This window comes from Salvia miltiorrhiza, chromosome 8 (genome assembly GCF_028751815.1).
Source record: "Salvia miltiorrhiza cultivar Shanhuang (shh) chromosome 8, IMPLAD_Smil_shh, whole genome shotgun sequence".
Lineage (NCBI taxonomy): Eukaryota > Viridiplantae > Streptophyta > Magnoliopsida > Lamiales > Lamiaceae > Salvia > Salvia miltiorrhiza.
The window spans coordinates 7,086,851-7,102,628 of record NC_080394.1 but is presented as its reverse complement, the minus strand read 5'-3'; the positions used below and the strand labels follow the sequence as shown (position 1 = coordinate 7,102,628).

The 15,778-nt window shown below is 38.8% G+C and overlaps 2 protein-coding genes across 4 annotated transcripts; one reads left to right on the top strand and one right to left on the bottom strand.

Moving 5' to 3' along the window:
* The first annotated feature begins 635 nt into the window (after positions 1-635).
* LOC131000514 (piezo-type mechanosensitive ion channel homolog) lies at positions 636-12,147 on the top strand. 3 transcript variants are annotated; one of them, XM_057926459.1, is made up of 21 exons: positions 636-911; positions 1,320-1,400; positions 1,662-1,821; positions 2,024-2,202; positions 2,402-2,558; positions 2,668-2,854; positions 3,350-3,465; positions 3,631-3,715; positions 3,835-4,050; positions 4,138-4,315; positions 4,389-4,517; positions 4,626-4,799; positions 4,882-5,115; positions 5,313-6,854; positions 6,940-9,398; positions 9,477-9,872; positions 9,946-10,104; positions 10,674-11,180; positions 11,278-11,419; positions 11,509-11,653; positions 11,728-12,147. In XM_057926459.1, exons 1-21 carry the CDS (start codon positions 845-847, stop codon positions 11,861-11,863), a joined length of 7,449 nt encoding a protein of 2,482 aa, XP_057782442.1. In that variant the 5' UTR covers positions 636-844; the 3' UTR covers positions 11,864-12,147. The 3 variants fall into 3 exon arrangements, with proteins under 3 accessions (XP_057782442.1, XP_057782443.1, XP_057782444.1); XM_057926460.1 differs by lacking the exons at positions 636-911; positions 1,320-1,400; positions 1,662-1,821; positions 2,024-2,202 and having other exon boundaries at positions 2,410-2,548; XM_057926461.1 differs by lacking the exons at positions 636-911; positions 1,320-1,400; positions 1,662-1,821; positions 2,024-2,202; positions 2,402-2,558 and having other exon boundaries at positions 2,693-2,825.
* A 488-nt stretch (positions 12,148-12,635) lies between these two features.
* On the bottom strand, positions 12,636-15,778 carry LOC131000618 (methyl-CpG-binding domain-containing protein 4-like). The gene is made up of 2 exons (XM_057926634.1): positions 14,440-15,778; positions 12,636-13,263 (listed from the first exon to the last, which is right to left on the bottom strand). The coding sequence occupies exons 1-2, from the start codon at positions 14,467-14,469 to the stop codon at positions 12,844-12,846; spliced, it is 450 nt and encodes a 149-aa protein (XP_057782617.1). The 5' UTR covers positions 14,470-15,778; the 3' UTR covers positions 12,636-12,843.

The window sequence follows — 15,778 nt, the reverse complement described above, 5'->3', positions numbered from 1 at the left end:
AAACTCAACAAGTTGGCAAGCTTGTTTGGAGTTAATTGGAATTCGAACTTCAAGCAATTTGAATTGTTCTTCATAATGGGTAAATCTATTAAATCATTAGTAAATCGTGTTAAAAATTTCAAATGAATTAAGACATAATATTAATTTTTTAGAACTTTGTATAAAAAATATTAAACGAATCGAGCAGCTCCAAAAATAAAGCTCGTTTAAGTTCAAACCGAGTTGGAATTTAAATTATTTTAGTCAGACTCAGCTCGGCACAATTCATTTAAATTTGACTAAATTACACTCATTGGGCCATTACTTAAGTGGGCCCACTAAAAGCCCACAACTGGTACAGTCGGCCCATTACCGCCAAAACACATGAATCAGAATGACAATTCTCTCTTGCCAATTGCCATAACGGCCGAAGACATCCTTAACAATAATATCTCATTGGCTTAAACACCATCTTTTCTAGCGATTTTAACGTTTACTTTAATATATAATTTTTCGTACATATTTATGTGGAATATCTATAGTAACATTGAGTCCCAATATTAATAATTTTATTAATTTATTTTTGGCTTGTCACGATTATGATGACACTATATATAAGTAGAAAATTTTCAATTTGCCCACTGTTTTTATGTAAATTTTTTCGATAAACTGAATTTAGTGCCTTCTCATTTTTCTTGAACGGCATTGATATTTAATTCTAGATAGAAAACTCTTGATGTTTGTGTAAATACCTATTTCTTGATCAGATAGGTTTGGTTTGCTTTCCTCCTTTTAGTTCTTTTTGACGATGATGGCAATGCAAAAATCGTAGCTTTTCCGGAACATGGAGAAAATATGAGATTGCATGGTGAAAAGGGTAATTATGGGAAGTATTCTGGGTGGGTTTGTATTGCCATTGCTTCTTTTGTCAGGTACTGAATCAAATTTTCTGTGTTTATTACACCAGAAAATGTATTATTGTGGTGATTCCTAGGATTCACGCAAGATTCACGCATGATTGTTTAAGAATTATAATCACACCCTTGAAGGTTGAAGAGAAAGAGAGTGGGCAATTTTGTGCTTGAATGCATGTTTGTGGAGATGAAATCGTATTGTCCCTGTTCTTTCTTTGATTCTTTGAACTTTTTATGATAAATTAGGGATTTAATATAAATTGGGATTAAGTTATAAAGAGTAGATATTGGAAATGATGTAGCATTCCTCAAAATATAACTTGAATATCAATTTGAACGTTGCTCTGCATGATTTCACCTTTTTATGCATTTATAAAGTTTTGTAGTTTGATTCTATTCTTATTATGACCTTTGTGGTTTTTGCAGCTGGGTTACTGAATTGGAGCTTGATTTCTTTCATTAATTTGACGACTTCTCTTGTTCTGCGGTTTACTGCCCCAAAAAGAGGTAGAGCTTTGGCTTTTGGACTTTTGAATAAGGCTACTTCATCAGAAACTTACTTGTTGGCATAATACGTTTTGTGCACTTTTTCTTTTCTCTCTGATTTTTTTTATTATTATTAAAAAGAAATTAAAAATGTTTGCATCTCTCATATTTACTGTGATTGCATGACTTGCTGCATTGTTGTTTTCTTGTTGTATGATTGTCTTATCCCATTTCCAACCAAATGATGTCTGTATTCTTTCTCCTCGTTTTCTTTTGGTGCAGGGTTTCGATTCAAAGGAAGGGTTCTATCCTTGTGGTTTGTTTTCATATTCGCGGCACTGGTTATATTCTTACAAGTGATTTTTCTTACTCTATGTGCTACTCGGGATTCGGAATGGAGCATTGCAGATGCCTGGTGGATAAAGCTACTTGGATTAATGAAGTAGGATTTCTCAAAATTTTGCTACAATTTGTGAATACTGGTAGTTATATAGAACAATTAACTAAGGTGTTAAATGGTATAAAAATGGAGAAGATAAGGTTTCAAGCAAAATATAGGACAATATCTTTACTGCTTCATTATACCTCAGTATATCAACACAAATTGTTGATAACTGTTTAATGTGTTAAATATGCATTTTCAGGTTTCACTCATGGAGATCTCCAAAAGTCATCTATTTCCTGGTTGTAGAATCATTAGTGGGATTCGTTGCTTTAACTGAGATCAACAGGAACAAATTTGGCTTTATAGAATATGGAGGTTCTTTCTGTGGCTTCCAAGATTCTTTCTGGGGCTATATATCTTCAGTTTTTAATCAAATAGGTTCGTCCAAGTTGACTGTGTTTTCGTTCTTAAGTTCAGTATTTGTCAGAGAGAAACAAATTCTAGTCATGCACTTTCTATACATTTTGTGTATCTTCAATTTTATTTATGAGTGAAATGAGTAATATTCTATTTCAAAATTACATGGTCATCTCATAATAATATAGTTTCTTTGTCTTTTCTTTTTCCACAAATGAAGGTTATCATGTTAGGTTAGCTTCTTGCGTCTCGCTGCCTGCTGTTCAGTTGGTCTCGGGGATCAGCTATCCTTCTTGGCTATCTTTGCCATTTTTCATTTGCAGCTGTGTTGGTCTTGTTGATTGGTCTCTAACAAGCAACTTTTTAGGTCTGTTCAGGTATTTCATCCTTTCATAGTTACAGATGTCATCTTCTTTTATAAAGATAATTGGATAAATTAAAGAACCTTATCGCATCAGAGCTTATGTTCTTATACTTGACTTGTAGGTGGTGGAAGCTGCTCTGGTCATATGCTGGTTTCGTCATTAGCCTGCTTTATATTTATCAGCTCCCTGTTGGGTTTCCAAAAATGTTTGAAGTGATTGCTGACTCGATTGGTCTGTACAAAATTTCTCTGGATTCCGACTGGCAACAAATATGTTCTGGTACTTCCCTGATGGTCTTCTATTATATGGTATGCTTTTGTCGTCTAAGTTATCAACTCGACCAAATTTGCCATTTTGCTTATGATCAACATATCAGGGTCTGATCTTTTATTTATGCATTTCACGTCATTTTAACGCATATAAATCCTAAGCGAATAGTCTTGGATCAATAATGTGCCTAACATTTACTTTACAAACTTAAAATCCCTGACATGAAATCATACCTCAAAGCTAAGCATGTTTTATGGGGTTCCATATGTTACACTAAGTAGAGGAGACAGTTTTTATATTTGAATATTTTTTGCTATTGACTCGATTGGTATCTACCTTGGAGAAAATGTCTCCAATAGTGTAGTATGACCTTTAGCATGAAGACACAATAAATCTATTTGGACTATTTCTTCCAATCTTGCCTAAACTCAACATGAATCGTGTAGCAATTACTTACAGTTTCTGCTGCAAATCATAAAGAAGGCAATGATCCTTCTACTTGCAGAAGTAGTGACTGATTGATATCTGTGCAGCTTTCTTGTGTGAAGCATGATTTAGAAGACATGGAATTCATTATGTCCATGGGAGAAGGCAGCTTGACAGAACAACTTCTTCCCTCAAGAAATTCTTTTTTTGTTCGTCAGCTAAGGTGCGCTGATTATGAGACTTGTTGTTATCTACTGATTGCCTCTTCTGATGGAAATCTCTAGTGCTAGACATTTGAGCAACGGACTTGTTGTCTATCTGCTCCATCAGGGAAGCAAGCACAGCTCTTATTCATCTGAATATTAATTAGCTGTTTTCTTGTCCGCAGGTCTGGTGTAAGGCATACCAATATATTATTAAGGGGACCGATTTTCAGGATTTTTAGCATCAACTGGTTTACTTATGGCTACCCTGTACGTGTTGTAAAACATGATAAATAATCCTTTGAGGATAGAACCAAATATCCCAAATGTTAGTGGTCATATGTATTTTCCTTGCTTATATAATGAAGTTTCAGATGTGAATATGGCAGATATCCTTGTTCGCTCTTTCATATTGGAGCTTCCACTTTGCAAGTATCTGTGCATTTGGATTACTTGCATATGTTGGGTATGTTATGTATGCTTTTCCGTCCGTGTTCCATCTTCACCATTTGAATGGTCTGCTTCTTGTCTTCATTCTCTTGTGGGCTGTGAGCACGTATATTTTCAATGTGGCTTTTGCATACGTGAACTGGAAACTTGGCAAGGTACTTTCTTGTATTCTAGATCTTCAATTTGAGTTTGGAAGCTATGGTTGTAAGCCATTCATGGAAGTTGTCATATATCTTAATCAGGATATGGAGATCTGGGAGATGGTTGGGCTGTGGCACTATCCAATACCCGGCTTCTTCCTTTTAGCACAGTTTTGTCTTGGGGTTCTTGTAGCTCTTGGTAATCTAGTAAGCAATTCCGTATTTCTATGCCTATCAAATGAGGAAGGGCGATTCTCTACTGAGAGTGAGACTGAGGAAGGTAGACCTGCTTATTCTGCCGTCATCTTCGGAAATTCAAAAATAATTTACATCTGTTTCCTATGTAATTTCAGTGAAAGAAGGCGCAAAAGTATTAGTAGTGGCTACAATTGCTTGGGTGATGCGCAAATCTTCTCGGCCAATAATGCTGCTGCTGATCTTCCTGATCGCCACCAAACCTGGTTTCATTCATGCAGTTTATAGTATGTGCAATTCTGACAGATGAATTTCCTATTTCGTTTTTAACCTAATAAAAATAGTGAAACCTTGCTTAATATTCTGATTAGTTTCTTATCTTTCTCTGTTTTCAGTGATGTTCTTTGTTGGCTATCTTTTGAGCCATAGAATTGATAAAAGGATGCGCCAATCCCTTATTCTTTTGTGTGAGGCTCATTTTGCGATTTTATACATTCTTCAGCTAAATCTGGTCTCCACTAAACTGGAACAGAAAGGCTCCATAAGTTTGGAAGTGCTATCACAGCTAGGTTTGGAATTCCTTCGGATAATTACTTTATTTTTCCATTTTCTTTCACGGATCTTATTTTTGTATCTATGCTGCACTTCTAGGTCTTGTTGAAAGCAACAGTCCCTGGAATCTTCTGGAGATAGCTCTGCTTGCATGCTTTTGTGCCATTCATAACCATGGATTTGATATGTTGTTCTCGTTTTCTGCTATTGTTCAGCACACGCCTTGTCTTCCTATCGGATTTAGCATCCTGAAAGCCGGTTTAAACAAATCGGTTCTTTTGACAGTTTATACCAATTCCGATATCAGAGACAGTTACGGGAGTCATGACCACGGTACTATACCCTTATCCAAGGTTAATTGTTGACATTTCCCATTTAGTTTTCGTATTCGTGAAACTATACCTAGATTTTTAGCATTTGCAGAAAATATGCTTACCGATAGGAGCTTAGAGACATCAAGATCATATTTATGGCGGCTTTTCAAGTCTATTGTGAATAATCTTATCCATTTGCTGATTTCTGTCTTTCAGAGAGAAAGGTGGCGTTGTATCTCAGTGCTATCGGAAGGAAGTTCTTGTCCGTATACAGATCATTTGGAACCTACATTGCGTTTCTCACCATCCTTATAGCCGTGCACCTCGTGAGGCCAAATTACATATCATTCGGTTATATCTTCCTTCTCCTTATCTGGATCACGGGCAGACAGCTCGTGGAGCAGACAAAACGACGCCTCTGGTTTCCCCTCAAAATATATGCTATTGCAGTTTTTATTTTCATCTACTTGCTAGGCATCTTCCCCACTTTTGAATCATGGATGTCGACAAAGATTGATCTCTCTGTTTGCTTCGGTTACGATACTGAAGCTTCTCTGTTGGACAATCTTCAGGAGTCTCTGGCAATTATGATCGTCATGCAGCTTTACAGCTACGAAAGAAGAAAAAGCAAACACATGAAATCGGAAGATCCTGCTCCGCTGCAGCCTGGGATATTGGGGTTCGTCAAACGGTTTCTGATCTGGCACAGTCAGAAGATATTGTTCGTCACACTCTTTTATTCATCGATATCTCCGATAAGTGCGTCCGGCTTTGTTTACCTTCTCGGTCTAGTTCTCTGCTCGGCAATGCCTAAAGAGTCGAGAATCCCATCGAAATCATTCTTAGCTTACACAGGGTTATTGGTGACGGTTGAGTATATATTTCAGATATGGGGTAAACAAGCTAATATGTTTCCCGGGCAAAAGCACCACAATTTGTCTGTTTTCCTCGGCTTAATGGTTTATGAACCGAATTTTCAGGGCCTACAAGAAGGTTTGAGGGCGAAAGTGCTTGTGATTGCTGCGTGTACGCTTCAGTATAATGTTTTCCATTGGCTGGAAAGGATGCCCAGTTTGCATTTGTATGTAGGTCAATCAGAGGAGCCTTGCCCTTTGTTTGTTTCAGCAAGAGACGATTTCACTGCCGTTTCATCTTTGAATGGGGAGAGCCAGCCCATACCCGAGAGTGAGCTGTCCGAACAAAGGGCCGGGGAGGGCTATTCATGGTCGTCTCCTAGGCGTTGTGTCGATAATCATTCTCCAAATTTTTCTACCCTCAGAAGCACTCTCAGTGGCAGCTATAGAAAATATTCACTTGATCAAATCTGGGATACCATTACAGAGAACCATAATTGGAAAAAGAAAAGGATTGTTGCCTTGAGACAGGAGAGATTCGATATGCAGAAGACAACACTGAAAGTTTATTTGAAGTTTTGGATTGAGAATATGTTCAACCTGTTTGGTCTCGAGATCAATATGATAGCGCTGCTACTCGCCAGTTTCGCTCTGTTAAACTCCATATCTATGCTCTATATCGCGTGTATTGCTATCTGCATTTTGTTGCCGCGTCCAACCATTAGCAAGCTGTGGCCTATATTTGTTCTTCTCTCTGCCACCATTCTTCTAGCAGAATACTTGGCGATGTGGAAGAACATGGTGCCGTTTAGTGCACGTGTTTTGACCGAGAGCAGTGCACGTTGCCACGATTGTTGGAAAAACTCACGCGTATACTTCCACTACTGTGAAAAATGTTGGCTGGGTATGCACATGTCTTATTCTGTTAATTTCTGCTGATCATGAAATTTTAACATGATCATGTTAAATAATTGCATTATCTTTGGCAGGGGTTATTGTTGATGATCCTCGGATGTTGATCAGTTATTTCGCTGTCTTCATGCTCACGTGTTTCAAACTCCGGTCAGATCATTCGTTCAACTTCTCATGGTCATTCACGTACGAGCAGATGGTTGCTCAGCGTAAGAATGCTTTCGTTTGGCGAGACCTGTCGTTTGAGACCAAGAACATGTGGACGTTCTTCGATTATCTGAGGGTTTACTGTTATTGTCATCTGTTGGATCTAGTGCTTGCGTTGATGTTGATAACGGGAACCTTGGAATACGACATTCTACACCTCGGATATCTCGGATTCGCTCTCATTTTCTTCCGCATGAGGCTCACTATACTGAAAAAGAAAAACAAGATCTTTAAATTCCTGCGGGTTTACAATTTCACTGTGATTTTCCTCTCTCTGGCATATCAATCTCCATTTATCGGTGGTTTCAAGTCGGGAAAGTGTCAAACCGTTGATTATGTGTATGAGGTGATAGGATTTTACAAATATGATTACGGTTTTCGGATCACCTCGAGATCTGTTTTGGTAGAGATCATCATTTTCATCCTCGTCTCATGCCAATCATACATGTTTTCTTCCTCGGAGTTTGATTATGTGTTCCGATATCTTGAGGCGGAGCAAATTGGCGCGATTGTGAGGGAGCAAGAGAAGAAGGCTGCTTGGAAGAACGAGCAGCTGCAACACATCCGCAAAGCTGAGGAAAACAAACGCCATCGCAACTTCCAAGTGGAGAAGATGAAGTCCGAGATGCTGAACCTACAGATCCAACTCCACGGTATGAATCCCATCACTGCTCGTGGCAGTGTCTCACCGGGTAGCGAAGTGGTGAAAAGGAGGAAAACTGCTTCCCTCAATGTGCATGACTTTGTTAATCTTGAGAAACAGAACGCCAGTGCCGTTCCTGATCCAGGCTTCCCGCTAAACGTGCATGAATCTACCAGGACTGTTCGAGTGGACAATCCGTTATCTGTAGACATTTCAAAGAGCTTACTCGATGCTTCTCTTGGTGAGACTACTGAGGCGGAGGAGTACACAGGCGACAACATTCTTTACAGTTTAGACAGCTCGAGAAGAGGTAGAAACCAATCGATGGAAAACCCTCTGGCTTCTGCTGTGCAGTTATTAGGCGATGGTGTTTGCCAAGTGCAGTCAATTGGAAATCAAGCAGTCAGCAATCTCATAACCTTTTTGAACATTTCGTCAGAAGATCTAAGTGAATCCTCATACATTGAAGAGAGACGAACACACGATGCTAAACGCAGAAACTCGAGCTGTTCTTCATCTATGCAGTCTGAGAAGAGCAGAACTTCAGAGTCTGCAAGTCTGCAGATTGGACTGATTGTCTCTCATATATGGTCGCGCATGCAATCTAATAACGACGTTGTTTGTTACTGCTGTTTCATTCTGGTTTTCCTTTGGAATTTCAGTCTGCTTTCCATGGTATACTTGGCTGGATTGTTCCTATATGCTCTGTGTGTGAACACCGGGCCGAACTACATGTTCTGGATTATCATGCTAATCTATACCGAATTCTACATTCTGATTCAGTATCTGTATCAGATAATGATACAGCATTGTGGTTTCACCATCCAGTCAGACCACCTACATGAATGGGGTTTCCCGACGAAGAAGATAAAATCATCGTTTGTTATCAGTTTGCTGCCTCTATTTTTGGTGTATCTGTTTACTCTCATACAGTGCTCCATAACAGCAAAAGATGGTGAGTGGTTTTCGGTAGGATTCAAGAATTCCAGAGGGGGATTACGCAACCAAAACGACATTGATTTCAGTTCCGACTGGAGTGATAAATTAGATAAGGCTTTCGAATCTATAAAACATGTGGTTGAAATGGTCATCGGTGGCTGTTCCAAATACTGGAAATCTTTGACGCAAGAAGCAGAATCTCCTCCGTACTTCGTTCAGCTCTCTATGGACGTCAAATCATGGCCTAAGGATGGGATTCAACCAGAGAGGATCGAGTCTGGAATAAATCAGCTGCTACAGCTCGTGCATGAGGAATACTGTAAAAGTGAGAAGCCTAGTAATTGCCTTTGTGCCAGCAAGGTTCAGATTCAAAGCATTGAAAAAAGCACTGAAGATACCAACGTGACATTAGCCGTTTTTGAGGTGGTCTACGCCTCACCACTTACTGAATGTAAACCAGCAGAGCAGTTCAACTCTCTTACTCCAGCAGCCGATGTAGCAAAGCAGATCCTTAAAGCAAAACGCATGGGGCTTGCTGAGAAAGTTGGCTTCCCGTATCCTATGATCTCAGTTATCGGAGGTGGTAAAAGAGAAGTTGATCTTTATGCATACATCTTCGGGGCTGATCTGATGGTCTTCTTTCTTGTTGCCATGTTCTATCAATCTGTTATAAAAAATAAAAGTGAAATTCTAGAGTATTATCAACTCGAAGATCAGTTCCCAAAAGAGTTTGTATTTATTCTAATGGTAAGCAATGCCTTCTTCTGTCCTTTTTATGTCTTTGTTTGGTTCCTCAATGGCTTTGGTTCCTCTCGTCTCGTGCAGGTAATCTTTTTCTTGATTGTTGTTGATCGCGTCATATACTTGTGTTCGTTTGCAACGGGGAAAGTCATCTTCTACCTTTTCAACTTTATTCTCTCCACGCGTTCAGTCTCTGAGTATGCTTGGAATATAGACACTTCCCAGCATAATGCTGCTGGTTTTGCCCTTCGAGCAATCTACCTTACAAAGGCAATATCTCTGGCATTACAAGCTATGCAAATTCGAGATGGTGTTCCTTATAAAAGCACATTGTATCGCCAGTTCCTCACTAGTGAAGTTTCTCATGTCAATTATCTAGGATACAGGCTGTATCGCGCTTTGCCTTTCCTGTATGAACTGAGATGCGTCCTAGATTGGTCGTGCACGACTACATCATTGACAATGTATGACTGGTTGAAGGTGAGTTCTTCTAGCATCTATATTTGTCTATAGGGAAAAGTCTATAGAAACTGAAATTTTATATCGTTTTCAGTTGGAGGATATTAATGCGAGTTTATACCTTGTCAAGTGCGACAATGTTCTAAACAGAGCTAACCATAAACAAGGAGAGAAACAGACACAGATGACGAAGTTTTGCAATGGCATCTGTTTGTTCTTGATATTAATATGCGTCATTTGGGCTCCAATGCTGGTAAGTAATTCTTGGCTGTCTGCTGCTTCAGCATAAAAGTACAGTTCTTCTGAAAAAGACGTAAAACAGGTTGTTAAGGAAAGGGACATCCAATCCATACTTCTAGCAACTGTGCTTTGCTGGTGTCCTAATCAATGATCAAATGTTTTTTTTCTTTCTTTCAAGAATTTAGTTTTTTTGGGTCATCAAAGCCTACTATTTCACATTTAAAGACTCGTGTAAAAAAGAATGCATGGAGGGGTTAGAGAACTCTTTTGCTTCTTGTGTTGAATCTAACATTCAATAACTATTATGCTTTAGGAAATTTATCTTGTGCTCTTCAAAATCATTGCTATTTTAGTTCTGGACTTGTTTGGCAAATTTGGAACATCAAAGAGTGTTTTGTAAAATGATAGTTTCGAGTCAAGAAGCAGTTTGTTGCTATATTTGAATGCATGTGCATTCTTTTCAGTATTGGATTGCTTAAAAATGTGAATTTTTCTTAAATGTAGAATAGCTTACTCAGAAAGTTCTCTTGAATCAGAAGAGATTTCTTTTGCTAATAACAGAAGTTCGTCGTTGTCTTATAGATGTACAGCAGTGGTAATCCAACAAACATAGCGAATCCAATCAACGACGCCAGTTTCCAGTTCGACATCAAGACAGCTGCTGGAAGACTGACCTTGTACCAGACAACTCTTTGTGAGAGACTAGGATGGGATGAGCTCAACAAAAATGCCAATTTTGATCCCCAGCATTATTTGGACTCTTACAATCAAAACGACATTCAGTTCATTTGTTGCAAAGGTGATGCGAGCACACTGTGGCACGTCCCTGAAGTCGTCCAGAGGCAGTTTATCCGGTCTCTCAATAGTAGCGACATGGACATGAAGTTTTCTTGGGTTCTTGCAAGGGACCGGCCAAAGGGCAAGGAAAAAGTGAAATACGAAAGAAGTCTCGACCCATCCGACCTTCCAAAACCGTCAGATGTCGAGGGGGTCTTCAATGGCTCCTTGAACAGCTTCAGGATTTCCAAAATTTATCCGAGATTTTTTAGGGTCACGGGCTCTGGGGAAGTCAGGCCTTTCGAACAGGAGGTATGCTTCCGAGTTTTGGTTTATACTGTTTGATGCAGATAAGTTTTCTTGAAAGATATTCCGACTTTCGAAGCTAACTGATGATGTATATCAACAGGTGAGCGATGTTACTGCAGACCTCGTCTTGCACCATGGCAGCTCCCAATGGTGGTCCTTCCACGACGTCAACTCTTTGGACGCGTATGGTTGTGGGAGCTTGTCGGGGCCAATGGCTGTCGTTGTATCGGAGGAAACCCCACGTAAGTACTCAACTTCCTACAATGTAGAAACACTGTCCAAACAAACACCTTTTCTTGATGCTTGTGTTATAAAAACCATAAACTTTCAGAGGGAATTCTTGGTGAGACTCTGAGCAAATTCAGCATTTGGGGTCTCTACATCACATTTGTGCTAGCAGTGGGCCGCTTCATCCGGTTACAATGCTCGGACCTACGAATGAGAATACCCTTCGAGAACCTTCCTTCATGCGACAGGTAATATAGTTACTATACACGTAGAGAGGAAACTTTTTGATCTATAAAAAGAATGTTTTGCTTGGCTCGTGCAGGCTAATAGCCATCTGTGAGGATATATATGCTGCAAGAGCAGAGGGCGAGCTTGGAGTCGAGGAGGTTCTGTATTGGACGCTCGTGAAGATTTACAGGTCACCTCATATGTTGCTCGAGTATACCAAGCCCGACTAGCGTCCTGCAGATTAACGGCCCTTGTATACACGCTGACAAAATCTGACGATAGGATCGACTAACTTCCAGCTGAAGATGCACAGGCTGAGCTCAAGTCCAGTTTCCATTGCCAGTGTAGGTTTGTGAAGGCTTCTTGCTTATGTCTTTTACTGCCAAATATGAGTCATTTGCATGCAGCCTTATACATCTCTTTCGTGTAAAAAGTGGCACATCTGTGACAGATATCATATAATGAGATGCCCATCAAATAAAATGAGATCCTAAGGAATCCAGGTTTATATGTATATTTTCTTTCATATTCTTCTTGCATCTTTGCTTGTTAGTTTTTTTTTTTTTTAATCAATCAAATCGAGTCAAAATTTGAGTAGCTTACCAGTTGAGTTTAATTGACCATGTAAATTTTGTTCAGCATTTGCAACCCACCGGAATTTGCAGAGCTTTGATACATGAGTTGTATCATGTAATCCAACATTTTATTGCAAATGGCCATCAGTTCATAATATTGGGAGATTGTTTAAGAAATAATCAAAATTATAAAATCTTATACACTTGCATAAGTATTTCCAGAGCGCATTATGTCAAAAAAACAAATTTAAACATAGCCAAGGTCACTTATAACAAGAAGATACAATATTTGAAGCTAGTTCCATTATAATATTGTAACACTGTTAACATTTGAAAATCAAGGCTCAAAATTTTGATTAAGCTAAGTGCCATGGATCAACTTCCTCAATCAACGGTGACCTACTGTTTATTGTTCTAATCAAGAATCTGGGAGAAAGAACTCGAGTTGAGAATTTAATTTTGCACATGGATCAATTCTCTCTCAAACTATGAACAAAGAAACTTGATCCTAAAAGAAAACCACTGCAAAAAGAAAACAAAATTTCAGCTTAACCAGAAAAAATAAGTGCGTTGATGTCAACCTAGGTTTCCTTGTTAAATCGTACCTCATCTCCTACATCAGCTAGAACATATTCCTACATAATCTTTGGCCCTGTGAAACTGAAATCAGCGAGTGAAACATCATTTTTGAACTTGGGAAACTTATCCAAGAACTTGAGAACATCAGTTGAGGCCCTCAATCTCTTGCCGTTGGCGGCGTCATAATAGCAGTCCATTTTGGAGAAATCCTTCCGCATTACCAACCTCCTCTTGAATCCCGAAGGAGTTTTTGGAATGCCGGGCTTGTGAATGACCCAAGTCCGGGTGTCATCGCGCTCTATATCAGCTGGATCATCGCAGGAAACGCCAGGTTTCTTGCTGCAAACAAAAGGGTCTTTTGTGAATTTGCTTCTGATTTCTTCAAACTCTTCCTCAGTAGGAATCAGCCTCCACTTGAAACATTCCCCGCACTGCACACTCCATATGTCAACCAAAGTGATACCGTTTGTTGATTGCTGTCCCAACAAAACATCATCAACTCAAAGAAACAGGACTTTAAAAAATTAAGAAATCTGCATATGATCAGATAACATGAGATTGAATTACAACCAAAAAAAGATAGATGAAAAAGAGACTCAACTAAGGGCAAAAATCTTATGAATTATGATCCCTTAAACTCAACAAACGAGTTAACAAATTTTTTAGAGTAACAAGTAACAGCCATTTTTACTACAATTAGCTAGCTCGAGGGCCAACGGATATTTGCAGAGGTCAGCCTGGTACTCCTCATAGTTTGTTCGTGGTCCATGCCGAAACCATTGGATCACAAGTTAGACCACCAAAACCCACTTGAAGTTCAAGCTTCATAACTAGATCACACAGGCTACTGATTCATACATAGTATACAGAAAATTTAACATCCGAATCTTGTATAGGCAAGGTTCCACCACACTTGCTCCCTCTACAGATTTTCTGCCCGATAACTCCAGTCTTCCCAATCAAATGGCAGGTAGCCTCAAGCACAGATTCACCTCCTAATACGTAGTATGTTCCCCTCCACATGCCGGGCATCCGAGTAACGTGCATTCCTACATAATGATGTAAGAATGTACAATGCTCAGATGCTGAGGGTGTGGAAAGGCAGTCCTGAGGCGTATCCGAGCTCGGCTACCGGCTGTCTAATCACACTGCCTGAAGACTGGAGTGAGCCAGCAAAGAATCCCTACTATGTAACAACTTTTCTCAAACGGGATTGAGGCGTTACAAAATGCATTGGGTTGATAGATTTCAAAATAAATAAGCCACTGCCAGACAGCCAGAAGTTAATGAAAATTGAAACAAGAATTCTTCGAAACTGACAAAACAGAGTACCCATTTTCTCAAACAAGTAAAAACGAATTGAAAACGGGAAAAAGAACTACATGAAGGGAGGAAAACGCCTCTCACTCTCTCTCACACACACACCCAAGACATCAGCCAACAATTTCAGGAAATAAAAGAACCAAGAATTGTTAGCATTTAATCAATTATGTAGTTCTGCAGAGGAACATGTTATTGGGATTTCTTTCACAACAAAAATCGACCCAAAAAAATACCGATCAAGAAAAAACAAGAATGAAAAATCAGACAAAAAGATCAAACTGCATGCAGGCATAGATTCGAGTTAAATGGGGGTGGGGGGGAAGCAGTACCCTTTTAGATTGTTGGCTCTTCTTCTCCATATCAGCGGCTTCAAATTTCCCTGCTGCAGGCGGAGTCGCCTGAAGAGTAAAGACTTCTTATATACCTCGTTATTTATTTACTTTCATAAATTTGGAGGGTTATTAGAGCCTAATTAGCCAAAATTTGGAGGTAGTTTGATTTGTACATGAATTTTAAAAGGAGTTAGAAAAATATACAAATTTTTAATGTTATAGTAATTTTATCATAAATTCAAATTATAGATATTCGAATTTTATAAAAAAATCTTATGATTTACAAGTTTAGAGATGTCTTATACGATATCTTTTAGAGATGTCTTATACAATGTCATTTTTTAAAATGTCTGATGAGCACACGTCGATATTTTGACTTGTCACCTCAACTTTAATTTGAGCATAAATTAAATTTGTGGCAAAATTGCTACAATATTAAAATTCATGTACTTTTTACAATTTTCAAAGTTCATGGCAAAACTAAATTACCCTCAAAGATGGTGTATTTAGGCGTTAATAACTCTTAAATTAATATCCCAATATTGAAAGTCCAATATAATACTCTTCCCCTCCAACTAAACATGACTCACTTCTTTTCGACACAAAAATTAGGGAGAAATTGTAAATTGAATAAAAATGGAAGAGCACACAAGAGCATCTCCAATAGGGACTCTATAAGATGATCCCCACCTTAGAGCCCCTCTACAATGCATTGACTCTATAAAAGTATCCACAACTCCAACCCCTTAGCGTCGGATCAAGCCGGCAGGGGTGGAGGCATGCCGCGCTGGAGCGCCTCATTGGCTTGTGCTGGGCGCTTCTGCTAGTGCAGGGCACGGAGGGCAAAATTGTGGAGCACGTGTTGAGAAATAAAAATGATTTATTTAAAATAAAATAAAAAACGACCGTTTGAGCAATTTTTTTTAATACCGTTGGGAGGCAACAACTCTTTCTTGCTTTTTAATTTCTTTTTTCCCCTTCCCTTTCTCTATATATACTGCATCTTTTCCACACAAATTTTTACATCCAACACGATTCTATCTTCACATCTCAATTTATTCTCTCAATTTTTATTTCAAAGTTTTTCTTAGTTATTTAAGTTATTGTAATTTTTATTTTAATTAATGTAATGTTGAATTTTAAAATAGAAGAGTCAAGAGTGAAAATAAGATTAAATGGAAATAGAGATTATAGTGTTTCTTATAGAGCCAATGCACTGGAAAGGAGAGGCGCGCCTCTCCTTAGCGCCTCCCAGTGTGGATGTTCTAAGGGCCTCTATAATCCTCATTTCTATTTTATCTAAAGTTTACTCTTTAATTTTAAAGTTAAACATTTA